Source organism: Emydura macquarii, unplaced genomic scaffold, assembly GCF_026122565.2.
Source record: "Emydura macquarii macquarii isolate MOO-44397 ecotype Brisbane River unplaced genomic scaffold, CSIRO-AGI_Emac_v2 contig_295, whole genome shotgun sequence".
Classification (NCBI taxonomy): Eukaryota; Metazoa; Chordata; order Testudines; family Chelidae; genus Emydura; species Emydura macquarii.
In genome coordinates, this window is record NW_027130432.1 from 7,743,749 (window position 1) to 7,771,189 (window position 27,441).

Consider the following 27,441-nt stretch of genomic DNA (forward strand, 5'->3'; position numbering starts at 1 on the left):
CCAAGAGAGGTGATGGCTAGGCACAGGAAGCTGAGAGTGGGTGCCCTGGGGAGACCGTGGAGGGGGAATACAGGTGCAGTTACCCTGCAACTGTGGCCCTCTTATCAGATTATTGAGTTCATAGACAGGATATGGAAAAAGCCCTTATTCTTTCTGTTAGCATACAGTCAGCACAATGGCTTGGCAATAGAGCAGATAAAAAAATGTCCAAAGTACAAACTTTTTGTGAACAAATTTCCATTTTTAAAACAGCTCCACTTGGCAACAAGCACGAGTTCCAGGATATCCTGCAAAATTTCTTGCAGTAGTAATTAGTATGATGCCAGTGCAATCTCTGTGGTGCCATTTGGATCCCAGGAACACTGGTTCACTTCGATGGCTGTTTCACATTAAAACGAACATATTTTGTGGTTTTCTGTTGATTAGAATACATACTCTGTGCACGCAGTATTACCAAAGCCAGGCGTTCAGAAATCATGAGTCAGGCCCCAAAAGTCATGAGATTAAAAAAAAACAACTCATGATTTTAAAACCAAATTATGGGTTCTCTCAGTCTTTTTTGTTTCAAGCCTTTAGGGTGCACTTAGGTCATATTTTCAAGTTTTTCTCCGCAACCATAAGGCCTGGAAATTAATTTTTATTTTAAATGAAAGCTGAGATTCAAATCTAAGGCTATCCCTCCAAGAACTAGGACTTTAAGAAAATCATTCAATATCATGAGACTTGGCCACACATGAGATAAGAATGAAAAGTACCCACGACTGTGATGAAGTCTATACTAAGAGGTTGCACTGGTGCAGTTACACCGATGGCCAAAATCCCTAGTATAGACAAGGTCTGGATCTCATGGCATCCATGTGACTTTGCTACTTGTATCCGCAAATTCAGTCTGACTGGCTGTACTGTATGAGAGAGGTAGAGAATGTATGTTGCTTATTGGGGACAAAGCAACTTGTGGATTATACAGGACATCCCAAATGAGTGTTAATATTTTTATACCACATAGTATTTATTCTGTACATACCAGGGAGGGAATCCCAATGTGTCCTGTGTGCATAGATCCAGCGTCCATGTAGCCTGATCAGGAGTGTAAGAACAGTTCTCTCTCTCTCTCTCTCTCTCCTGTGTTGGTGCACAGTCTGACTCCAAATCTAGCCCCAGATGTTTACTAAAATGCACTGTAATATATCGAGACACAAAGGACTAGAGCATATTTGGGGCAAAGTAGTTTTAAACAAAATGATGCAAATACCAAAGCTAAAAAAATACCATCTTTAGGCTTTTATTCTTAAAATTTACTAAACATACATACAATATCTCATCAGCAATTAATCTTGGGTCAGATTTTGCCCCCAGTTGCAATCGGGAAAACCTAGGGCTTGAATACAAATAAATGAGGGCAGAAATCTGGCCTCTTGTCTTTTTCAACCTAAATCAATATATCTGCCTGTGGCTACCTTAAAATCACAGCAAATCACATCTGGTGACTGCCCTTTTTCTCATGTTTCCACTGGTTTTCAGACTTCCTCTTCTGGTAGCTTGAGACTGCGCATCTGGATGTTTTAAACATACAAAGGAATTGCTGGAGCAAGCAAAAGGGAGAATGGTGCAGGGAGCTAAGATGTGCCGATAAGCAACTAGTGGACTGTGCAGCTAAAGTGACCAACAGTTCATTAGGAGAAATCTCTTTGCAAAGAGGGTAACACAAGTTTAGGCAGAATGAAGACTCACATTGTCTTTAGCCTTTTTGCCTTCATTTTTAAAGTACTCTTGATCCAGCTATATTTTTTTCACCAAACTTTAGCTGCACCGTCACCAATCATTAAGTTTCCTGGAGACAGCTCTCCCAAAACAGACAAAGAACTAGCAGTGGTAAGTTTTGGTTTTGTCTTTCCTTCAGATTTATATTGTTGTTCTCCATAAGCAGATGTTTCTTTCTTGTTTCAGCTGAGACTAGGAAATGACCGTAGCCTTTTCTCTCTAGAGTCTCTGGAAGGGAGAGCTGGCTAGCCAGGATATCAGCTTTCAGATGTAAAAACTAGAGCCAAGTAATGTTTCCTCTCTTAAAATTTTTAAAACCAGCAATGAGAGCCTTTTTTTTTCCACCCTGAAGTCTGAACACATAAGAAAAGAATACTTTCATTAAATTGCTGTGATTTTCACTAAAGGATTTTAGTGGTAAAGGAGAAAAATAGGTACATCTAAGTTCAAAGTAAGTAAAATGGAATAGAAAAATATGGGAAACGCTTACGTAAACCTGGGTTTATTGTAGCTGTTCACACAGCTTTTCACAATGTTGTTTTCCATGTTGTTTACTATGCATTGCATAAGCACAGCTGTAGGGGACAATTATAGCTTAAAGCTGGTTTGAGTTTCAAAGAAGATAATGACTGGTTCTAACTTTGCAATATACTTTTCCTAAACCAATACAATCTGGAACAAAACAAAACAAAACAAAAAGGTGGGGCTTTCTGAATGTGACATTAGCAAGTTATGGATATGTAGGATTTTATTCTACCCTTACTGTAACCCTGTGGACTTTCTTAAAATGACATAATGGGGAAAACCATTTTAGGGGAGATTGAGATAGATTGTCCTTATTTTAGCATATCAATTGTAGACATTTCTCTTCTTCAACAGTAAAACCACTTTAAGGAAGATTGAGATAGATTGTCCTTATTTTAGCATATAAATGATAGAGCGTTGGTCCCTCTTTCTTTAGGAGTTGGTGTGCATCTCAAGGAAACTTGCCAGGCAGAAGGGAGGTGTGGGGAGAAGGGGTGGAGAATTTCCAAAAGGGGGTGGAGATGTTAGCAAAAGCGAACAAACTGACCCAAAATAGCAATTTCCATTCTTGGCTCTCACAGAACAAATCACCAAACGATTTACTGATCTTGGCAGCATGTCGATGGGTCATATATTTCTAACGGTATTTCAACCGTTCTTAAATATTCTCTCCATTTTGTTAGACACAATCAGGCTTTTACTGAATGACAGTAATCGTCTCATCTGTATTTCAGTCAGCAAACCTATTTATTTTGTATATTCCAAGGAAAATCACAGACTGCTTTAACATCTGAGTTCTTCTTGGTTTCTCTTATAGTATTCCTGGGTTATGGTAAACAACTAGGTTTTCCACTCACCTGGATCTGAGCAACTCTAAGGCTCAGAATCAGAACGTAGATTAATATTTTGCAGCTGGACTCTGTTTCTATGATGGCTTGAATCAAAATCCCGGAGCTCCATGCTTCCTCCCAGGCTTTGAGAGAGGTGAATTTTACAGCTTGGGCCAAGATGTAATTTGCATTACCAAGTCCCCTTTCAAAAGCCTGTTCCCACAGAACAGATGGCTGTGTTCATTTCTTTTCTTCAACCCCAGCTCCATTTTAGGGAAGGTTGATATGGGCTATCCTGATTTATATTTTAGCTAATAAATATCTTGATTGTGCCTCTGTTCCTTTTGCTCCACTACGTGCCATGGTCCCCAAACTACAGTATATGGGAGCAGATGCATTCTGCCCCTTCAGACTCCCTGTAAGCTTTGCCCATACACCCTAGTTCTGGGAGGCTGGCACGTAGTTGTGAGATAAAGACAGCAGCATGATAAGGATATTTACATGCCAAAATGACAATCAGGATAATCTATCCTGAGCACTGTTATGTGTAGAATGTGTTACTGAACAATTTCACATGAAGTTAATGGGCCATATTAACTATGCTCTGGCAGAAGCAACTTCTTGGTGGCAGAATAGCAGGTAGAGTTTGCATAAGATTTGGCTGTTCATTTATACGCTGATGCAATGGTCTCCCACGGCAAAAATGCCTCCTCAGACTGGGGTCTTATCAAATCTTATAGCTCAGCATGGTCAATCAAGCCTGGTCAACCCTTGGATGAAGCATCTTCAGAGGAGCCCAAGATGTTGCACAAAGTGGCGCAGCAGAATGAGTATATGTCAACCTTCCTTCTGAGCCGATAGTGAACTGTTTCCCTGGCATGGTGATATGGGGTACTGTGTTGCTGGATGTGCCAGTTTCAAATGAGATCCAGGCCCTAACCACTTGTAGTCATTAAAAATCTCTTGCTATTTTTTACTGCTATAGGGATGTTTGTCCTGGTATCTTATCTAAACTCCATTTGTATAACTGCATTCTAGCTATTCTAGTGGCCATATTTTCAGTTGGTTTAGGATGGTCTTCACTTTTTTAACACAGCACACCCTGTCTTCCATTCTGCAAGGCATGTCATGGGTGGTTGAAATGATCCTTTTATACACAGGCTCCGAACCCGCAAAGAGATTGGCAGACAGACTTCAACATGAAGTTCCACTGAAGTCAATGAGTCTCTGCACAAAAGTAAAGGTTCCCCAAGGATCCCTTTGTGAGATTAGACATTAGTTTGTAGCTAGCTTGTCAAGCCATTTAGGATCTTTGGTTAAAAGTTATGGTCTAAATATCAGTTATTCGTTATTATTATTAGAGATGTACCTAAACCAACATCCTCTATATGGATCTGAACACCCTCAAACTTTGGCAGGGATATCTATTTCCGAATTGGAACATGGCACCTAATCCAAATCTCGTAGACGGTCCATTCTCTATTATAAACCAAAACAGTCCTACAGGTCTGAGTATCCTGAGCTATGAGGATTGGGTAGAGCTTTTGAAATCCACCTCTGTATCCACACTTTGAAGCTAAGGCCTCTAATTATAATTTAATTTAACAGCTGTTTGTATACCCACATCTGTTTGCTTTGCATCCTATAACAGTGTGCACTGTACATTTTAGAAATAATTTTAAGTCAAATAAAAGCTCCATTTTAAATGGAACACCTAGTGTCTGAAAATTATTTCCAATTGTTAAAAGGAACGAACTAGTGCCTCACATGCCCTTTTTTTCTCTTTATGTTTTTCTTTTTAACCATACTAGGGCTGATAAATGAGTCACATTTATGAAAATAGAGTTGTTTCTACTGAACAGTGTAGAGGAAACTTAGTGATTAGGAAAAAATGGGCTTGTGCTGCCCTCTGGGTTTCTTTACAATTCATCAAGAAGCCTGAATGTTGTTTCTTAAAGAAAGACTACTTTATGGCCTGTTTGTTATCTTGGACATACCAAGAAGGTTAGGGTTAGTCTTTCCTTATTCTGCTAGAGCACTCAGTGGAGGTTACAGAGATGTAGATTGTGCGCTCTTCATATCTGATTGTATGGGGGGAACAGTGAGTGAAGCTTTAGCAAAGACATCTTTTCTTCCAACTATTTCTCAGTCATTTGAGTTAAACAGATTAACAAAAACAAACGAAAAAAACCTCAAAACAACCCAGATAGTTCTAACAGTCTGAATAAAAAGCACTTTCCCTCTCAATTAGTATAGTTCCATTAGTTTCTTTAATATCACAACCTTACAGTTCTTCAATCAGCCATAGACTCTTCAAGGAAGAAAAGATAGACAAAACTTGAAATTCTACTGTATAAAAAGTAAGTTTATACATGATAAAGAAACCAATAAAAGACAAATCCATCATCGTCTTTGTATTTCATCTTTAATGCTTTGTGCTCTGCTTTTTATAAAGCAATTCATGAAATAATGGTAAAATATAATGTATTCCATTCCTATATATTTCTAACAACTGGAATGATTGCTTAATTAGCAGTGTTTTGTGTCCAAGGGGATCTGTGTCAATTAAGAAGATTGTCTGTATGTTCGTTGTTAATAATAGTAATTTTTTAAAAAACCTTGCAAAGTGTAGATATAAAAGTTAATATGTAGTTTCAATAATTGTAGTGATGTCTCTCCTGTTTCAGAGTTTTGAAGTCTTTGTTACTCTGTATTTTTTCTTTTTTAAAGCAATACCTGAATAAATACTATGGGTGCCCAAAAGACAATTGCAATTTATTTGTGCTGAAAGATACTTTGAAGAAAATGCAGAAATTCTTTGGGCTGCCTGAAACAGGCGATCTGGATCAAAATACTATTGAGACAATGAGGAAGCCCCGCTGTGGTAATCCAGATGTGGCCAATTATAACTTCTTTCCAAGAAAACCGAAATGGGAAAAAAACCAGATAACATACAGGTAATACCTTAACAATAATGCTTTTTCACAAACAGAGGATGCCTTCAGAGTTGAAGTTTTGCAATGTGGCATTTAGAAATTGAGGAGTTTTCTAATGGTATGAGCTCTGGACTGTGAACCAGGGATCCCCAAATTATAATCCCTTTTTGTTCGGACAACCAGTGGAAACTGTTGTGAATCCCCGAAATGTAATGTTTAATGAACATTCATCCAAAATCTGTGCTATAAATTCAAGGAGAGGAAGGATTGTCTTCTTGTTAAAGTGTTGGATAGGGACTCAGGAGATCTGTGTTTTATTCCTCTGTAATTTTAGGCAAGTCATTTAATCTCATCCCGTCTGCAGGTATAATAGGGATAATAGTATTCCTGACTGCACAGGATAATTATGGGGTTAAACTCAACAGTGTTCAGAAACTATGGCAATGAAGGTCATAGAAGCTACTAAAATAAAAGCATTAAAATTATTCACTATTTATTGTTCTTTATTTTCTAATCTTAAGATTTTTCATCCAGTCAGGGACCAGTTAGAATGCCATGTAAATTTAGTAACTCATCATAAATAAAGAATAATGAGTAACCAATAGTGGAACAGTTTTCAAACAACATATAGGCTGAACATTTTTCAACCAAAGCGTGGATACATATGAATGACACAATGCCCCTAATATCTAGATTAGTTCATAAACAACTTGCAGAGGTGGGAGAAAAGGAGAGAAAGGGTTAATATTCTTCACAACCAATTTGACCAGCTCTAGTTATGACTGTATGGCATTCTGTCTAAGAAGCAGCAATCCTATTTCATAGATTGGCACATTTTCCTTAGTTGTTAAAACCAAAAAGAATTAAGGTCCGATCCTGCCCCTGTTTAAATCTATGGCCAAACCCCCCCGGGCTTCAGTTGTCCAAGATCAGGATCTTAATGACCAGTGAGGGGAATCGGAAATCCTAGCAGACTCCTCCTAACTGCTTTTCTATTTGTGTCCATCTTTCCTTGGTCACGGGTCAGGAAATCCTTCATACTGTGAGTTGCCCAGCAAACTCTGGAGAACATTGTGGTAGATTTGCAGGCCTTCTTTTGCTGATGTACTCCAAATGATATCATCCCACTGCAATAATCCCAGACCCAAAGGAGGTCCAGTAACCACAAGAAGCAGCACAGTGTTGGAAACTTTTCTTTAGCAGGAAGATCACTGTCTGAAATGAGATGTGTGAATAAATCCTGATCAAGCATAAATCAAGAAGATGAAGAAAGAGATGCACTTATGAGCTGTCCCTCTCTTTTATGTGCTTGAGTCTCTTCCCGTCTCGGTCTGTACAGAAGCCTTGAGGGAAGAGTTGCTGGGCATATTTGCCAGGAATTAACTATAATTTATTTGACACAAAACCAAAATATGACTATGAGCAAAATGGCGATTTTTAAGCTTATGGGGAAAAGTATCCATTTTTTGCTTCTGGTAGTTAGGAGGCTCCTCAAATTCTGATGACTCAGTGGACGCTCATGTACACACGTCTAATAGGATGATATGACTGGCAGGATCTTTAGAAAAAGCTTACAAACATGTAAATTTCAGGGAAGCAAAATAATAATAGATGTGGCCCTTCCACGCCAGCCCTTATACACAATAAATATACTCAATTGAGTGCACGTCAAAAATGTAGATAATACGGCCTTTGGTCAAATGACCACTTATATACCATGCTGCAGTGTCCTCATTCTTGAAGGAAATGTCAGTAGCTCACTGGCAGATAATTACATTTAAATTATTTGTCCCAACAAAGCCTCAATCCCACTGAGCCTTGGGAATGTCCAAATCTTATTTGCACAGCTGGCACACCCCTTTACCAAAGGAACTAATTTCACTAGTACTTTCAACACTTCAAACAGCAAGCTGTAAAGATCAACACATTTATGTGCTCTTTTTCTTTTACCATTAAGGATTTTAGGGTATACACCGGATCTGGACTCTGAAACAGTAGATGATGCCTTTGCCCGAGCCTTTAAGGTCTGGAGTGATGTCACACCACTGAAATTTTCCCGAATTAATGATGGAGAAGCGGACATTATGATTAATTTTGGACGATGGGGTATATTTTCAATTTTTACATATGCTCTTGGTTTTCTTCCTTCCATTAGTCCTCAGTATTGGAATGACCTACCCTCAAGTAAGCACTCCAGTGAGCCTTTCTGGCAAATCATGCCCTAGTTTGCACTTGGTTTATACAGACTATGTCAGACTTCACAAAGATCTGTGTGTGTGCGTATGTGTGTACACATATACCCTTAGTCTCTGATGCAGGAGAATACCTAGGGGACAAATATTTTATTTCTGAATTTAAACAATCAGCAATAGAACTGGGAACTATTGGACCAAATCCTCAGCTGATGTGAATTGGCATAGGTCAGCTGAAGTGAATGGAAGGATATTATACTGTTTATTTATAAATCTCAGCTAGGTTTTCAAAGGTCTTCAAATGTTATTTTTAAAGAGTAGACTCTAATATTCCTCAACACTAAAGGTGAATTGGGATATGCATCTGAACTTCACATTTAGCCTCTATTTACTATTATGGGCTGAACTAGCCCTTAATCCAAACATCCTTAGCTTTTGTGAGCTCCAAAATCTAGATCTGAACAGCCAGTGTTATTGGACATGATTCCATTTGACTTGTTAATTTTGCTTTACACAGAAAAAGCTTGGGATTCACAAAGAACTTCAGGCATTTTAACAAACAAGCTGTAGAGAGCCATATAATTTTAAATAAATACATTTGCATGTCCACAGTCTTTTGGGAAATGGCATTTGTAACCAGAGGGAACAGTTCATGGAAAATCTGTGCTCTGTGAAGGTCTCCATTTCAAGCCAGTTTTTTTTTTTGCTTACTTTAGTGATGGGTCAGCCTCAGAAGGTTCAGAGATTCTGCACAGTCTGGAAAAGCCCCCCCAAAATTTCAGATTCCTACTCAGGCCAATTTGGTGCACAAAACTGAAGCCTCATAAAATCCGGAGTGCTCATGCTGGTTTTAGTACCTTTTGAGTACAGCAGCCAAGATATAGCACAAGAATAGCTTGCCCTATCTTATTTTATATTTATGTATACAAAATATACATTTTTCAGTTCTTTGTAATCACTGTTCACACACCTGTATGTCAGATTCAAATTGGTGAGGGAAGCAATTTTTGCAGCATTTTTTATTCTGTTTTGTTTTGTTTTGTTTGCTCACAAGTTTTCTCAAACGGAGTCTTTACTGATGAAGAAAGACTAATGCCTGATACCTGGGGGGAGGAGAATCTCCATTGATGTCAGTGGAGTGAGGCCAGCACAAAATAGGTGTAACGGAATAGAGAATCAGGCTTGTGTGTTTAGGGCTTCTGTCAATGGCAACACACCAGACCAAAAGGCATTTAGTGATGTAACTGGAGACACTGGCAGCTTCACTGGTCAGGTCAGTGCGGTGAGAGAGCTGTGAATAACAGAGTTATGCCCTTGCCAGCTTGCATTACCCCAGTGTGGTGAGCTTCCAAGAAAAGCCTTCAGTGTAATAACAGGAGAACTACTGAAAAGGCCATTGCCTGGCAAGTAGGCTGAGAGTAGTCCTGGTTGATGTGGAAAGAGGATGGGCTGATCCACAGACATGGGGACACTGAGAAGGAGCCAGCTTTTCAGGGATTCACCACTGAGAATAATGAAGCTAATTTGCTTTCCTGCGATGTAGCACTGGTAGCCTGTGCAAAGAGAAGAGGATATACAGGAAAAGATAACAGAGTATGTTGGATGAATAGCGTGCTGTGTAACTGACTAAAGGAGCCCATGAAGATGAATAGGTCCTCATGTCTGATGCTGTTAATTGCAGACTGATATGGAAAGTTATATTCCTCTGAAAACATCACTTTACAATGTATATTTTACTGCTCTCACCAGTCAAAAGCAAGAACATATCATGTGTGTGTGTATAGCACAGTATAACATGTATCTCAGAGCTTTCCTAAAATCTCTGAGTCCTTTCCAAATACAAAGAAACATGCTGTAACACACACCCTAATCTCTACATGTGCTTTCTTTTTTATATGAAACAGATTCCTCTCTTAGGGCCCAATCCTGCAAGCCTTACATATGTGATGTGTTCCCACTGATGTCTTCAGTGGGAATACCCATGTGACTATCTTTACTCATGACTCTGTTTGCAGGGTTGGGCCCATTATAACTTGTAATTGCTTCTCTTCTATGTTCTTTCTTGTGCAGAACATGGTGATGGATATCCATTTGATGGCAAAGATGGCCTCCTGGCTCATGCTTTTGCACCTGGGTCAGGGGTTGGAGGGGACTCCCATTTTGATGACGATGAACTGTGGACTCTGGGCGAGGGACAAGGTACCTACACATTTTAATGTTTCAAAGCACATGAACTCTAGGCTGCTGGGTCTTAAATGGTGGCCAGATATTACACTTAATTCTGTTACTGAAATGATTTAAATAGTAAATGCTAGAACAAAACTGTGACTGGTAACTGATGATTGTTCATTCTAATAATTTGGAATTCTGCTTTTATATTTATATTTTATATACTTTTTTTAAAAGTTTCCCCCCATTTCTCCCCAGAAAATAGAGTTAATTATAGGCCTGATCCTGCAAACCTTTACTCATGTGAGCAGAGAGAAGTAAAGAAAGAGCGCTCAAGATAGAAGTGTCAGACCAAGATTTTCAAGCGTGTCTATGGATTTTGGGTGCTTCCATTTTTGGGTCCCAGCCTTAGATACCTTTAAAGGGACTTCATTTTTAGAGGAAGACAGATCAGTGCTTTTTGAAAACTGGGCCCCTTTAAGGTGTCTCAAGTTGGACATCCCCAATTAGTAATCACTGTGGAAAATGTTACCCCATTGTCTTCAGTTGGGCCATTCCCATGAGTAAGGATTTGCTGGTTCATGTAATCTGTCAAAAGCTTCTGAGTGCCGAGCTCCAAAGGTTTGTGATGTGAATTGAAATATACATCTATATGAGGGCTGAGAAAAAATGCACTTTGTTTTTTGGAGAACTAGAGGATGTTTTCTTTATCCAAACTTCTGACCAAATATTCTTTGCCTTACACCTTATGAATCAAATTCTGAAGACAATAAAAAACTCACCTGCAGAAGGCTAGCATGACTTGGTCATTTGTTTCACCTTTTAGAAGAAAATATTACTGATGTTATCACTTTTTTCTCTTTAATTTTACAAAAATAATATGCTACTGATTATAATTGTTTGTGCCATAAATTTAACTGAATGGAAGCTCACAAAAGCAAAATTTAAATAAATTTCTTTATTTTACTTCAAATTCAAAATTTCTGAAATCACTTGTTCATTGGAAAAATAATTGAATCCTTATACCCTGGCAGTCAAGTTCCAGCTCTTCTGGCTTTTTTCAGACTTTAGTGGAAGCAATTGATGTGTGGCTGTCATTACTGGACTGAATGTTTGCTTAAGAGTAACAATGAACAGTAACAAGGGTTTGTGGATTTGTGTATTTATTCTACAAATGACCAATTAGTTCCTCATATTGAGAAATCATTAAGAACAACTAGATTGAGTACACTGTAAAATAAGTTACCATACCAACGTTGTATTCTGAAGGAATGTTTCTATATATTACAGTCTCCTGAAATATAAAAACCAGGTTTAGGGGATGTGCGCATTAACATATCCACTAGCACAGCAGTAGATCAGATTAAAATCTGACTGAAAATGCCAAATGGTTTATGAGGCATGTTAAAATTATGCTGAAACTACTCCCTGGAACCTTTTGAATTATACTCCACATTTTAGATCATGCTACTAAAGAAGCTAAATTAGGAAACAAATTAACAACATGATTATAAATTTGTATTGCTATAGCAACTACTATAATTATCTTTCTGGGCTGCTTGTGAGGACTGTGCACTTAAATACTTCAATATAAGTAATAGCCACGCTATTTTCCCCAAAATTACTGGTTACAATTTCAGCTACGGCCAAAGTGCCAATTGGGAGACCGACAGAATATATTATTTCAAAGTGTGAATCCACCAGAAATTTCTACACCAGTGTCCCTTATAACTAATTTTCACTCCAGAAAAGAAACAAACTTGTATGCTGATATCATAATGTAGGAAAACAATTATTGACAGGATGCACTGTTGTGTTTTCTCCCTTTACAGTTGTTAAGGTGAAGTATGGGAATGCAGATGGTGAATACTGTAAATTTCCTTTCCTGTTCAATGATAAGGAATACAACAGCTGTACTGATGCAGGGCGCAATGATGGATTCCTTTGGTGCTCAACCACATACAACTTTGATTCTGATGCCAAATATGGATTCTGTCCCCATGAATGTAAGTTGAACACTTGGTTGGGGACTTGTCTCATGGCAGATTGCAGCCAAGATGAGTCAGCTGTAGATATTCTGTATGTCAGGCTATCGTTGGACCTTTCCACTCCCACATTGTCAGTTTTGGAGGCATTTGTCTGGATTCTCTCCTTTATAAGCCACATTTTTCCAATTCCATGAACTGGTCAGATCTCTCTAGTGAATGACTCCCTCAGCTCGGAGCAGTATTCAGCTGACTGTGATCCATGCCCTACGTCAACTCTTTTCCCCAGACCCTGGCAAAGGAGACACATCTGAAATAGTGTTGCATGCTAGCAAGCCCCAAGTCTCTAAAGTATGTTGAAACTGATACAGAACCGCAGCCCCAGGATCAAGAAGCAATATCCAGCTCCTTTGTGTCCCTTCCCCCCCACTTCTCCCGGCCCCTTTCAGTCCACCCAGCAGAGAATCTGGACCACTATCTTCAGCTCCTTGGATCTAATCATGGTCATAGTTTCAGGAGGCATGGGGGCACATTGCTCCCCCTCCCCCCCCAACTGCAAGCCTCACATGGCCCCATTGGCCTGGCTGGAGCTGCCCCCTGTTAGCATTGACTTCAGTGGGAAAACAGTTGGGTCCTTATTAACTACAAAAAAATTTAAAAAAAGAAAATATGAGGAGGGCGTCAACAGAAAACACTAGCTAAACAGCTCCCCATCATCTCCTTTTTGGCCTCACAGAGGAAATTTGTGCTCGGGTCTGGTGAGTTGAATAAAATAAACGATTAGCCTGCTTGGTAAGAAATCCTCGTCATCTTTCAGTCCTGCCAGTTGGCCCCCTGCAAAGAGAGGTCCACATAACAGGGGATCATGGAAAGGACCGGCATTTGGGTCTTGACTTCAGTGGGACCAGGATTTGGCCCAAAGTGGGCATGCAGCCATTGCATGGACAAGCCCTCACATTTTCACGAGCAGATTAGCATTTACCCCACATGCCAGCAGGGAGCCTTGCAAGAAACTCATCTTGATTTATTCAGATCATGAGTTTCCCAGAATCTTATGGCACATTGAGGTCAGTTGAGGAAGTCACAGGCTTTTCCACTGGATAACAACCCTCTAAGGGGGCAGTGTAATTGCAAAGAGAATGAGAACAGATAAAAGGAAGAATTTTTCACTTTGGTGCACCGTGAGTGGATTCTGACTTGCTTGATATTAACTAGCACCAGTATAGGGCCAGATTGACCGTTGCCTTATACAGCTGCTCAGCAGGAGGAGATAGAACAAGAAGCCTCCTGTGCTTGTTCCCTGACACCCAGCAGCCAAGTACAAGCACACTTCCTGGGTTCCCTGAATCATAGGGTTAGCTTCTAGCAAGATGGGGCCAGGCTCAGAGAGGGGGGGGCATGCTGCATGCATGCAGCAAGTCTTTCCCTCTGAACACCAGTTACGCCAGCAGGAATTGTAGCTCCTCCAAAAGCAACAACTGAGACCATTGTTTGTGAAACTCTAGAGGCGAAGGCAGAAAGTCAGTGGGCCAGAACCTCTGTACCTCCATTGACATCACTGGAGTTCTGTCACCACCACATCTGAGGATCTGGCCCATTGTCTTCTGCTAGAATCCAGGCCCTCCTTCTCTTCAATGGGATGCATTGTTACATCACATAACATCAAACTGAAATGTTCTGACTCCTTTACAGAATTGTGGCTGGATTCCAAGTGCAAATAAATACAAACAAATGTTGGTCTGAAGTTATATAGTTAATGGTACATTGCAAAATACTAGTCAGACAAGTGTTCATGCTTTTAGAACTAGGTTTTTATTTTTAACAAATGCCGTATGACTCTTTTACTTAAAAAACAGTTTCAATTGCCCAGTTCAGACAGAGGAATGACACTGTGTATTTCAGAAACCATATATTAGAAACCATATTAATGGAAAAATGTTAGTGGGTTTTGAAAAGCTGAGATCATATGTAGGGTTTTGTTATTAAGCTTTCTGAATTGTAAATAAAGTGCTAGGATTCATAGATAATTTGTCTCATTATCTGGAACTTTTTTTTAGGAAGGCTCATTTACAGATGAAATAATTTGAATAACAATTTCATTCAACTCAGCAATTTTTGCAAATATACGTAATGTGGTGATTGTTTTTAAAGTAACATTAATGTGGTAAACATTTTTCCCTTCACACATTTTGAACATTTATGTGCATTGTTTAAAATCTTGAGAATGAGTCTGCAGACTGGAAGATTACAGAAAACTTTTAGAACTTTAATTTGATCTAGTGGATGTCAAACTGCAGGAAATATTCTGGAAAGGAAGTGTGGTCCAGTGGGTAGGACCAGGGCCTACAGCTCAACTGGGTGCTATTTCCAACTCTGCAACTGACCTACTATGTGACCTTGGGCAAGTCACTTCACCTCTGTTTCCCACTTTGTCTACTTAGATTATAAGCTTCCGGGACAGAAAGTGATGTGTTTCAGTGGTACTCATGGCTGTATGCATGTTACACATCATTGGCAGGGGTGCCAATTGGAAGACAGGGAGAAGAGAACAAAAGGGGCCCCATTTGGGAGGGACCCCAAACTGAATGGCATTTCAACCTGGCACAGAGGCTCACAGTGTCACTCAGGTTTGTGCTGCGACCCCGCACTCTGGGTCACAAGCACTGCTCACTGAAATTCAGTCCAGCAGCCCCTCTGTCATGACCTTTTAAGTTAAAGTGAGAGTGGTTCAGTTGTGGTTCACATCATGTGAAAAATTTCTGGGGGCGCCCCGAGTGTGTTTTGTAAAGTGCCTAGCACAAGGGGCTCACAATCCCATTTGAAGCCTCCAAGTGCTACTGTAATACAATTATTAATCATAATAATGAGTCAGAAAGGAAGGAATGAAATACAAAATATTGGAGGTTTTATTTAAAACCAAAGTTAGAATCATCCTGTTCCTCTCTGGAACAATGGCAGTGTTTCTATTCGGCTGGATTCTCTGTAGATTGTATTGGAAAAGGGAGTTCAGCTTAATAAACATCTTATACCATGCTTAAAAACAAAGCAAATAAAACCAGATATGTCCAATATCTTGCAGGATCAAGCTCCAACCAGCACAGTCTAACAGATCCCAATCAAACCCTAACTATCATGTGACATGTACTGCAGAGATCAGTGGTGGCTCACATAAAATAGCTGCCCACATGGGTATTTCTATTTATATATTTTGTCAGTAGAGCAGCCATAATTTTCTGAGACACCATAATAGCTGTTGTGTAGAAAAAAGCATTCTCATACACTACCTTGCAATGATTTCCTGTCAGCCTTATTATCCTACGAGTGATCAGAGGCAGGCATTATCATCTTAGATGTTTCTCAGGCTCACTTTTTAGAACATTTAGCAAAATGAACCAGGGTTCTTCAGAGTTACCAATACTTTTCAGGTATAGTGCCACATGCTTCAGTATTCCAGCTCTGAGGTGATAAAGTGGGCGGCTTCATTTCTAAAAATCTGAGGGCATGCCAATATTGTAAAGCGCTCTAGTGCTCTAATTGCCCCATGTAAACCCTGCTGTTGCACTCTGAAAGGTACTTAGTTCACATCATATTAATGTGCAGTAGGTACCTTTTAGAGTATGGCAGGAGGGTCTACATGGGGCAGTTAGAGTTCAGAACATTAGAGCATTCTACAAATAATGCCCCGCTAGGTCTCTTTGCTGCACCGTGTAGACCAGCCCTCAATCTTTCCACCAACTTCTCCACCTCCCGAAAATCACCCTCCTCTAAACTCATCAAGTTACTTCTCCTTCAAGCTGGAAAAGAGGAGGAGGGAGAAATTGCGGTTGTTACTTCTTTAAAATACGAGAGGTGCTCAGATGCCACAGGGATGATGGCTAGATTGTAGGGAAGTAGACAGATCGACATTCATGCGTCTTGGTTACACGGTTAGAGAATTTCAACAGTCTCTTCAAATGTCAAGGGCAGGTAGGATTCTGCATGCCCAAAACGCTGGTGTGTCAATGTTTTAAAATGGAATTGGTGGTTTTCAGCTGTTCATTTGTGATGTAATTGTTTTGCAAGAGCCTTGAACAACTATGCACAGATGTTTTTTGTTAAACACATTGTGGTATTGTTCACTTATTATTCCAAGACACCATTTTCTAAAACTGAGCAATACATTCAAACAGGGCAGGATCAGGGATTTACATCATGGAGTCTGTTGGGTCAGGAAAGTTTTCTAATTGGCAGTAGGTTGATCTTTTATTTCTTAAGTCAGTTTCTTTAATTTTCCTATAAAATTATGTAACCAGAGAATACATGTGAAATGTTTAAAAGAACTTTTTAAGCTCTGAATCTGCACTGAAGGCTTTTTAAAAGCTCTTCTGCCCAGAGAAAGTAAAGGTATTTTAAAAACTATACCTGCACCTTTCAGAATACCAACACAGCTGTCATCTAACATATATAGTCACTTCTTCTTCTAAGCATACATGGCCCAGGTTCTCATTTACACTAAAGTCCATTGATAACATTCTGGCAATGTAACAGGGCCTAGGGTACAACCCACTTGAAGGCCCCTTTGCATTGCTCAAGTGCTATAAAAGGCTCTTTGTGTAAATGAGAATAAAACCCAAAGGTTTTGTTTTGTGCAGTGGGCAGGGAAGGTGTAACGAACTTTTATCCCATTTTATGAGGCCCATGTGAAGCCGGACTGAATTTCAGAGTAGGTGCTCTGGGGAGTGGAGGGATACCACAGGGGCTGCAAATGCCATGACTCAGTCCCACATACACCAGGCAGCTGAGAGCTGTTTAGCGCTGAAAGATTTTCCTCAGAGAGCTGAGGGTGCTGCACATCTCACAGGCTGGACATTTAATTGAGGGCTGGAAATATTGGCCCTGATTCTACTCTGACGTCAGCATAACTTTGCTGACTTTAGTGGCATTACTCCTGATTTGCCCTGCTTTAACATCAGAATCAGGCCCTTGATGATACGTTGATAAGTAACTATACCTTTATTTCAGTTCTCTGAACAAGTGATACAGTCTCTGTCTTTATTTTTCATTTGCGATAAAACTCAAAGAGGTTTAAGTTAAAAAAAACGTAACCTGTAAGAACTTTAAAAAACATGGTTGGAACAAGGGATTTTTAGAATCACATGTCATTACCTGTGGGCAAAACGAAGAACCTTATTTTGACTGTGACTTAATATCGTACTGACTTTCCATATGATTTTGCTACTTATCCATGTTTAAACCAATCAAAAATTCTACTCAGAGACAGAGGCTGCCAGATCTGCAGCTGGAAGCTGATTATGCAGTGAGTGAGTCACCCAAACAACTCAATTTCATTTTGCTTTCCAACTGTATCATTTCTCTTAAAAATCTTTCACCAATCAGAATAAACACTGGAATGTTTAATTCATGTGTCCTGACTAACTCACCACCAGAATTTAAGACATAAATACTGAGCCAGACACTCACTTTTGCCCAGCTCCCCCAGCACATTAGTGCATTACCAGAGCATCTTCAGCTCCAGAGATCTCAGAAGGCTGCGGTTTTTCCTAGAGGAAGGTTCCTGATGTTGCTGATTGCAAGATCAGGGAAGCATGGATATGGCATTAAGCCTCCCTCCCTTGTTTTTCCACTGCTAAAAACATGGTCAGTTATTAGCCCTGAAGTGATTTTTTTTAAAATCAGGATATGTGGTTAAAATAGTACAGAAAAGTATTAAAATAATCTTCAAACACACTGCTGTCTTTTCCTGCTCTGTTCAGACTTTGGTTGTAAATTAGGGGAAATATCCTGCCCGGTGATTGAGGTGTTTCATTTCAGTGTGCTTCATCCAACAGAGGCAGTAACATGTGGCCATTTAATCTCATAGGGGGACCTTTTGTTCTCCATGCCCATTGCAATGTTCTGAGTGTTTCCTTTCACTGGTAGCTCTGTACCCATTGGAACTTTTCTGCCACTGCTGATCACAGCAGATCCAGCTGCACAGCAGAAGACCCTGACAGGATTCAGCAGGGGTTGATGCTCCTTTTAGGTGGATACCAGGTCACTAGCCCACATATACATAACCCATGATCACATATATTTTTGAAAACCAGGCCAAGACCATTTAATTGCCGTTCCCTGGGTCACACAAGGTGTCTGTGGAAGACCTGAGGAGATAACCCAGATCTCCTGACATAGAGTTAGTTCTGTGCCTTTACTACAAGACTCTCCTTCCCCATTTATACTATAGACAGCTTATGTATAATTGTGAATCATGGAGCTTGGGTGGGTGAGAGGGAGGGAGGATGAAAACCTGAACTTCTTTAAAAGGAGCATGCTGTGTCCAAGAACACTGATTGGCAGGGAAGGCATGTCCATGTCCAGCTGTCCCTCCCTGTCAGACGAGTGAAGTTCAATCTATCTAGCTTGGATATTTACAGAGTGCCAATAACTGCAGAATCTAGTGACTGTTATATGGACACTCAGGAAAGTAAAGCAGAGCTATTGAGATGCTAAAGGAAAGAAAAGCGAGAGAAGAAAGATTCCAGGGTATGGGCTCCCCTGCTTTTATCTTCCATTGTAGTCTGCAGACTAAACAAACAGAGGAATTTCACATAACATGCCCATTAGGAAAATTGTCATCCAGCGTGATAAAGGCAGGCTACAAACCTGCACACATGGTTAAGATCCTATTTTATCAACCACTGTAGCACAGTGTAAATAAATTAGCAAAACACTAAGGAAAATAGCTAACTTCTTGGAACACTCTCTCAAAACGTAGTTTGAAGCAGAAATATTAGCTACAAATAGGCAGTAATATATTATAAGGCAGGATATAAAGGATATGCTGCCATAAACTTGATCAGCCCAGTGGACTTCACTTGAACCATGTTACTAATTATTGTGAACAAGTCACTTAATCTCACTCTGTGCCTCAGTTCCCCCAACTGTGAAATTAAGATCTTCCTTCCTTTCTCCCACCCTTGTCTGTTTAGATCATGAATTTTCTGGCACGGTGTTGGTCTCTTACTATGTGTATGTACAGCACCTAGCACATGTCAGTTGGGGCCTCTACATGCCACCATAAAACTATAATTAATCACCAATAGTTTTCCTTACCAATTTGTAATTATAATTTATATAATTACCCATTAAAATAGTTTTTTCTGTTTCACTTTGCAGCTCTTTTCACGATGGGTGGAAATAGTGAAGGACAGCCATGCAAGTTCCCCTTCAAATTTCAAGGCACATCCTATGACAGCTGTACAACTGAGGGAAGGACAGATGGATACCGGTGGTGTGGAACTACTGAAGACTATGACAGAGATAAGAAATATGGATTCTGTCCAGAGACTGGTAAAGAAAAATTTGATTTTGATATACTGGTCCATTGATCTATATGTTGCACATGTAATTTTCCATCCTTTAATTGAATAGTTAAAAGTAGTTGAGTTAGGGGCATGTATGCCACAACATAAGTTGATATTTCCACTTTATTGAAAATGTGTTGATTGTGGCTTTTAGGCACATACAAAATATAACCTATAGATAAGCCCATACACGTGTGTTTATATGCAATATTATATTAAACCAAAGCAAGGCAATGTCAGTTAACAAGAATAAAGAACTACTGAATTACCATCCAATGCACCCCCCCCCCCCCCCCCCCCCCGAAAAAAATCAAATCCTTTCTGCATCTCAGGAAATGTCGGAGAAAATAAAATAGCTGCTCAGTATGCCTGGCAGGTGGGGGAGGGGGGGGTGTGCTCTGTTAGACAAAAAGGGAAGTGGATTCCAGAATTCAGACCCCTTTACTGAGTGTGCTCTTCCAGCAGGCCCCAGATATATAAATCTCTGGATTATCAGCCCAAGTGTTAGTCAATGAGCTGAAAATCACCATAGAAAGCTGTACAGTACAAGATATGTTTCATTTGATTAGGATATATGCAAAATTGTATGCAAATATTTTTACAGATTCGGGCCATACTTTGGTTGGCATATACGGTATACCTCAGATATATTACTGTTGTTGTGGGTCATTCCATTTCCAGCTGGAAGCTGGAAGAGCCAAGGCATCTGGGAAAGTTGCTATTTGCAACTTGCTTGCATTAGAAAAACGTAAGCAAACTCTTTCAAACCTCAGGAGAGCTTCAGCTTTGCGCTTTAGTCCAATGTTCTGAGTGCGGTTCTGATTAAATCTGAATGGACATATTCGCTGCTAGTTGGGTGACTAGAGTGATGAGGGAGAAAGACATATTCATGGCCATAATTCAAGGGGTTAGTTCTGATCTGTACTGTACAGCTTTCATGCACAAGATTTATGCAGGAGGTAGTGACTTTCACTCTGTGAAAAGAGGAGAGGTTAATATGGCGGGGTTTGCTTTGTGGTTTTGCAGACCATTGCCATATAGATCTGTAGTAAATATAATAGCTCTTTCCAAATTATGGCACAAAGCCCTCTACGCCACTTTAGCCCTCAATGTCTCGGTACAGGGGGTGTGGAAGTGGAATGACCATATGGCATATTTAGTCATATTTAAAAGCAGATCCAGTTTCATCTCTCCCAGGGGCCCCTCACTGACCTGATCAGAGCTGTCATGGAGCCTCTTTCCATAGTTCACAGCAGGGTCTTACACACCTTGCCCTGCCTACACAACTCCCAAGTTGACTACTCTGGCCTCATGCTGGAGGTAGTGATTTTATACTGCGAAAAGAAGAGAGGTAAGGCTGGTTTGGGGTTTGCTTTGTGGATTTTCCCACAACATTAATAACAGCCTATGGCCAAAATCTTGAAACCACAAGTAAGAAAAAAAGGCTTTGCCCATTAAACAATGAGGAATAAGAGGAAGGAATACCCGCCCTATAGGCCTACATAGCTGGGCTGCAGCACACTATTTTTACCGTCTAGGGGCTAGCCACTAAGCAGATTTATGGTCCAGTGGATCTGTTCTAATTTTGGATCCCTTGCCTTCCGCCAGTGCAGAGAGTTGTAGAGATGGCATGCAAGGAAATATGGAGTCTTTTTGTATTGGGTCTCTGTGGCCCCTGTAAACCTGTCACCCACTTCAGTGCGGTAGGTGGAGGATTTGAGTCTTAGGACCTTAGTTCATTTGCCTAAATGTCTTACATGTTTCCGTGAAGTTCATATAAACCAAACTGTTGATATAAAATGAATGTTAGTACTTGCATTAGCTTCCATCCAGGAACCACTACCGCTTAAACAAACAAATCAACACTGACTGTATGTGCCCCAATTAGCATTAAGACTGGGATTTGGAAATATTTTTGTTATTGTACTGTGTGTATTACATGCATTATTGAAGACTACTAGCTGGAGTTTCATAACTGCAGAACTACATATATTTCAGCACTAAATAATTATGTATTTAAATTTCTAATGCAAAGTTAGCCTGCCAACTATTTGAATCCTGTGCAGGTGACTGTACAACAACTAGTTAGTACTGTACTTGTGTTAAAATGGCAATTAAATGATTTTTTTTAAAAGGGGGGAGAGGTAGTCTCTGTTTATGATACCTGCTTTAGAGTATAATTTCTACTTTGGATGCACACTTAAATACAACTGTGGTCTTCCTGATATACTATGCTCAAATACACACACGTTTGCACACAAAGACACATATGTCTGTGTGTGTGTGTGCATGTGTGTATATATATGTTTGCATATGTCTCTGTGAGTACCAAAGGTAGAAATAAAAACAACAAGAGTCCTGTAGCACCTTAAAGACTAAAAAAATTCTGCGGGCATAAGCTTTTGTGTGCTGCAACCCACTTCATCAGATGCATCTCGTTGTTTTTGCTGTATGCAGATTAACACGGCTACTCCTCTGGAACTTTTCACCAAAGGTAGAAATGTTACTCCAAAGCAAGTATCACATATAGCTTATATCCTTTTCATTAGAGTTTGTTTAAAAACCACAGATTTTAAACTGATCCTTTCTGTCAGGACAAACACCTCATCTTTTTCAGTGTACAAGTCCTGACTTCTCTAAAATCTTCTTTTTGTCCTCAGAAGCTAATTAACATCAGTGTGACACTTCACAATCTGATATATAACAACGTGATAAAGTTTCCATCAATAAATCTACTTATGGAAGTCAATTGAAAGCATTACCAGAAAAGGTCTTACGAATCAGACTAACACTGGGTCATTTGTTAAACAGTTCCCCCTCCATTCTACATCTCATTGAGCTGCAGTAAAGTAATTGCTTCTTTCAAGTTGTTGCCAGTTGCAGTTTTTGGGCCTACTCTGATTCCCATTGAAGCTAAAGACAAAAACTGTATTTCAGTGGGGACAGTTAGACTTTCCCTCTCTTTTCCTTGGTTGCAGGCAATTTCTTTTTCAAACTGTCATTTTCTATCACAGTTTCCATGTTTGTTAACAAAGTTCAGATTTTCCAGTCACTTTCTGTGCTTATGTATGATTTAAGAGAAGGTGATGTCAGTTTTATGTCACAAAAGCTGGTTGATTCTCTACTTACAGTATTTAAATATTGTTTCCCCATAGCAATGTCAACAGTTGGTGGAAATTCTGAAGGAGCTCCATGTGTATTTCCTTTCACTTTCCTTGGGAATAAGTATGAATCCTGCACAAGTGCTGGACGTAATGATGGCAAGATGTGGTGTGCTTCCACTAGTAACTATGATGATGACCGCAAATGGGGCTTTTGTCCAGATCAAGGTAACAGTTTCTCAAACAAATACCTGAAACCCTTTAACAATGTGTATTACTCTCTCCTCTGTCTCAGACTAAACAATGATAGAAGAAAATGTATCAAATTGCATTACATTCAGGATAAGCTTGGGCCCATATTTATAATTTATGTACATTTCTGTTACTTTCCCTAAAAATTTGGAAATGCTTATTTTACTTTTGAAAATGAAAGATTAAAGAGATATTCTCAGATCACATCTGGTGCCCAGACTTAGGTTTTGTAAAAAGCTTGTCAAAATAAATTAATAAAAATGTTTGCATGATATTTTTAAAAGAGGGCAAAGGAAACAGGTTTTTAATCATAAATGTTCCCTTAAAGGGTTAGCAACTCAAATTATGCAGCATTTTGACAGTGCATGAGCATCAGAATGTGATATTGACTACACTTGAAACTAAATATAAATGTAAATGTACTTAATGGTATTCCCCAAGTTGAAAGAAATGTAAAAAAACAAAACAAAAGAAAAGAAAACAAAAAAAACTCTAGAAAAAGTGGGAAAAGCAAATTTAAAAAAAAAATTATTTCCATTTTCATAATCTTTGGTGTTATTTGTAAATAAATTTGATATTTTTAGTGCAGTATTTGCAACTTTTACCAACAATTGCTAGATTCATGTACCTGATCTACAGAAGCATTTTCCATTTTCTTAGAGCAGGAAATAACTGATATATTCAGAAACTGTGACTTGCTAACTGTTAATAAAATGCTGCCATTATGTAATTTGGATGATTTTTCACCTGTCAGTAGTACTTTAACAGTACTGAATCAATACCTTTCTGTACTAATATGGATTATGGTGGTGATGACTTTGTGTTGACAAATATGTACTAGAGTCTAAGATGGCAGTGCAAAAGTATTAGTGATCTAAGGCAGGTTTTGAACTCAGACATCCAGAAGTAAAGGCTATGGCACTAACCCACGGCCTCCTCCCTCCTCATCTTATCTTCAATTCAGCCAAGACAAATAGTGAAAACAGTTGTTTTGTTAAAATAAGATTAAACCCCCACACCCACACGCCCAGTAGATCTGTATATCCATCCCATGGATGGTTTTTAATCATTGCAAGCAAGATTCAAGATCCAGATTGTGGTTTAATTCTTCCATGCTAAATAAATCAAACATTTCATTTGAACCACTTCCTTTTTTCTCAGAAGCACTAAGTCAGTGTTCAAGGGCACTTTACTTGGGAGACAGTGAAAAAAATATGCATGAGTCAACTATAGATTAAGATTTAGAATAAACTTTTTTGTCTAATGAAATTTCCTAAAACTTGGTAACATGCATGGCATGTGTGACTGAAGGCTGCTAAAGGTTTATTATATGAAATTCCACATCAAACAATATTTATTATGGGAATCTTTTGGTGGAGAGAGGAGGAGCGGCAATGGTATGGGACTGGGATAATAGATGCAGTATATCTTTATTCAGGTACAAGCAACTTGTTTTGACTCATTGTGTTGTTCAGGTTACAGTCTTTTCTTGGTTGCTGCTCATGAATTTGGCCATGCCATGGGACTAGAGCACTCTGAGGACCCAGGAGCTCTTATGGCTCCAATCTACACCTTTACTAAGAACTTCAGACTTTCTCAGGATGACGTTAAAGGAATCCAGGAACTTTATGGTAAAGTATTCATCATTTATCAAAAGTGCATACAATACAGGCTAACCTATTATTTTCAGATGTTATTGTAAATAATGCGCACTTCCGACCATTTAGAGATGCAAATTTCCATTTCCTTGCCTGCCACACTCTTGTTAGCATTCCTACTCCCCATTAATGGCTCAATTCAGTAACAAGCACCACATAAGCTTCTGAGCTGTGAAAGCCCCAGAGCTGCACAGGTTAATCCCAAATCTTTATGTGGAACTTTCAAATGCACTCTCTCTTTTTGGCTATGAAATGCCATGTTGGGAACTGTAGGCTACCTGCCTTCTAACATGGAGTCCCTAACTCAGGGGTCATGACCAGGTGTCAGGGGATCACAATCAGCTTGCCCTACATATTGCTAAATGGGCTGGTGTGGAGGGTGTCTCAGCTATATCCCAACTAAAGGGCAGAAGGGCGTGAAAGGATCCTAGTATGGACAAAGTTTGATAACCCCTATCGTAGTTCCTGACAATGACGGTCAGGAGATTCCACTGGAAGAAAAATTCCTTAGACATCCTGATTAGTTCTGCCCTCATGGTTGTGTGCAACTCCTGTAGATTTCTATGAGAGATGTGCATGCATAGTTGAGGGCAGAACCTGGGTCTAATGTGAGGCTAGAATTTTCCCAAGAACAGCATACTACCTATCATCAACCAGAGAGAACTTCATGCTAGATATTTCTCTCTTCATTTAGTTTCCTAGACGCAATGGGGTGGTAGAGGTTAATGACTGATAGAGGTTTCTTCTTCTGACACCAACTAAGGAGGGTCAGTCTTTTAGCCTGTAAAGGACATTTAAGTCTGTGCTCCATAGGCCTTTTTTGTTTAAAAGCAATACAAGAGGGTAAAGCGCTTTCACAGATGGAGACACATACATAACATCATCATCCTCGTACTGTTTTTTTTCAAATAGGATGCTTCAGAAGATGAGCAATTCTACCTTGTTGATTAAGGATACACTAGACTCAGAAGCTGGGGATTGCTGGTGCTTAAAATTAAAATAAATTGTGCTAGAGGGAAAAGTGGCTTTTCTCAAGTTTCTTGTCTCCATTCTGGCCAATTTAGTGATTATTCTCCACATGACAGATTTTTCTTGTATTTCCTGATAAGTTTCAGAATGATGAGTGAATAATCAATCTCCTCACCTGATTAATTTATTGATGATGGACCAGAATTAGCAAATATAATATGTAGTGTGTTACCTCTATCACTGTCCTGCCAATCTGCATACATGATCAAAGAAATTAATTCAAGAGTGCCCATGGATTGCTAGAAACAAAAATGGCACCATGCAGTTAGTTGGAGAGTGGACCGAGTAAACAAAATATGCAGCTTTTTACGGAGAGGCAGTTATCTTAATGTCTGTACGTTCATGAAGTTGGCCAAACTAGATAGGGTTCATTTTCAAGAACGGCTGTTACAAAGCACAACAAGGATGATGAGTTTGAGAACTATATAGAGTGATAGTGTTCTTAAAAATTTGCAAAGAAAGAAGTCATACAAACTTAAAAGGGGGAAAGGGAATGTAGGAGCTACCTAACCAGAACAGGTCCATGATCCATCTATTTTGGTTATGCTTTTTCCAGTAGTGGCCATTGTTGAATGTTTCAGAGGAAGATATTAAAGAACAAAATGCACCTAATTTTCAGTGCTATATCACAGAGGTGCAGCTAATTTTTTCTGACCTAGATGGTGATCAGTGTAAATGCACCTCCCACAACGGTTAGGCTGTACAACAGGAAGAACAACACTTGTAGATAATGTGTGGGAGGTGATATCTGTATATATCAGATGTTTTTTGTGATGTCTGTGGGGAAAAAAAGAGGGTATCAGATATTTGTATTCTGGATACATCTTTAGTGTTTATTTTTATTATATGTATTATATATTTATTATATTTAATAATAATTATGTCTTAATTTTATATAACTATTTTAATTTTATAATATATTTAATATTTTATATATTAATAGTAAATTATATATTATAAATATAATTAATTATAATATTATTATATTATTTATTATATAGTTACGGTATATATTTATATTATATTTTTTATATTTCTTTTTCTCCAGGGATCATTTTAGAATATATTGCATGGTGGTTGTTATATAACTTTGATCATTCAATCTATAGATTTGCTAAATTACCCGGTAGGGATGCAAATATCTCTGAATAGAAGGCTGCTGATCACTCTGAGAGGATCATACCATGCTTCTCAGATTTCTACCTGTATCACTTCTTAGTTATCAGTGTCTAGATTCATTAGTTATGGACAACTTAGAAAAAATAATAATGCCAGATAATTACCAGATAAAAGTTCTTTTATACAAAATCTGACTTAGATCTTCATTTTTTCCAATTCCTGGGCTCTTTAATTAAAATGAATTATTTGTGTAAAATCTGGAGAGCCCAACCAAGATTGGACCTCATTGTGCTGCACATAAACATAGAAAAAGCTATCCCTGCTTGGGATATTGTACACTCTAAATAGAGAAGACAAAGGGATGGAGGGAGAAAAGAATGCAGCATTCTAACAAAAGATTGGGAAGTGACAATTGGGAAGCACAGTGAGGTTAAGTGACTTGCCCAAGTTCATAGAAAAAGTCTGTGAAAGAGCTCAGAATTTAACCCAGGTCTCTTTAGTCCCAGGCCTGAGCCTTAACCAGAAGACCATCCTTCCTGCC

The 27,441-nt window shown here is 39.1% G+C and overlaps 1 protein-coding gene across 1 annotated transcript in view; it reads left to right on the plus strand.

Moving 5' to 3' along the window:
- The first annotated feature begins 1,579 nt into the window (after nucleotides 1–1,579).
- The window catches only part of MMP2 (matrix metallopeptidase 2), a 44,048-nt gene continuing 18,186 nt past the window's right edge, over nucleotides 1,580–27,441 (plus strand). The window contains exons 1-8 of the mRNA XM_067551408.1: nucleotides 1,580–1,872; nucleotides 5,847–6,073; nucleotides 8,010–8,158; nucleotides 10,315–10,443; nucleotides 12,246–12,419; nucleotides 19,554–19,727; nucleotides 22,897–23,070; nucleotides 24,570–24,725. Coding sequence (XP_067407509.1) covers nucleotides 1,720–1,872; nucleotides 5,847–6,073; nucleotides 8,010–8,158; nucleotides 10,315–10,443; nucleotides 12,246–12,419; nucleotides 19,554–19,727; nucleotides 22,897–23,070; nucleotides 24,570–24,725 — 1,336 coding nt within the window. The 5' untranslated portion in view covers nucleotides 1,580–1,719. The remainder of the gene's footprint in view (nucleotides 1,873–5,846; nucleotides 6,074–8,009; nucleotides 8,159–10,314; nucleotides 10,444–12,245; nucleotides 12,420–19,553; nucleotides 19,728–22,896; nucleotides 23,071–24,569; nucleotides 24,726–27,441) is intronic.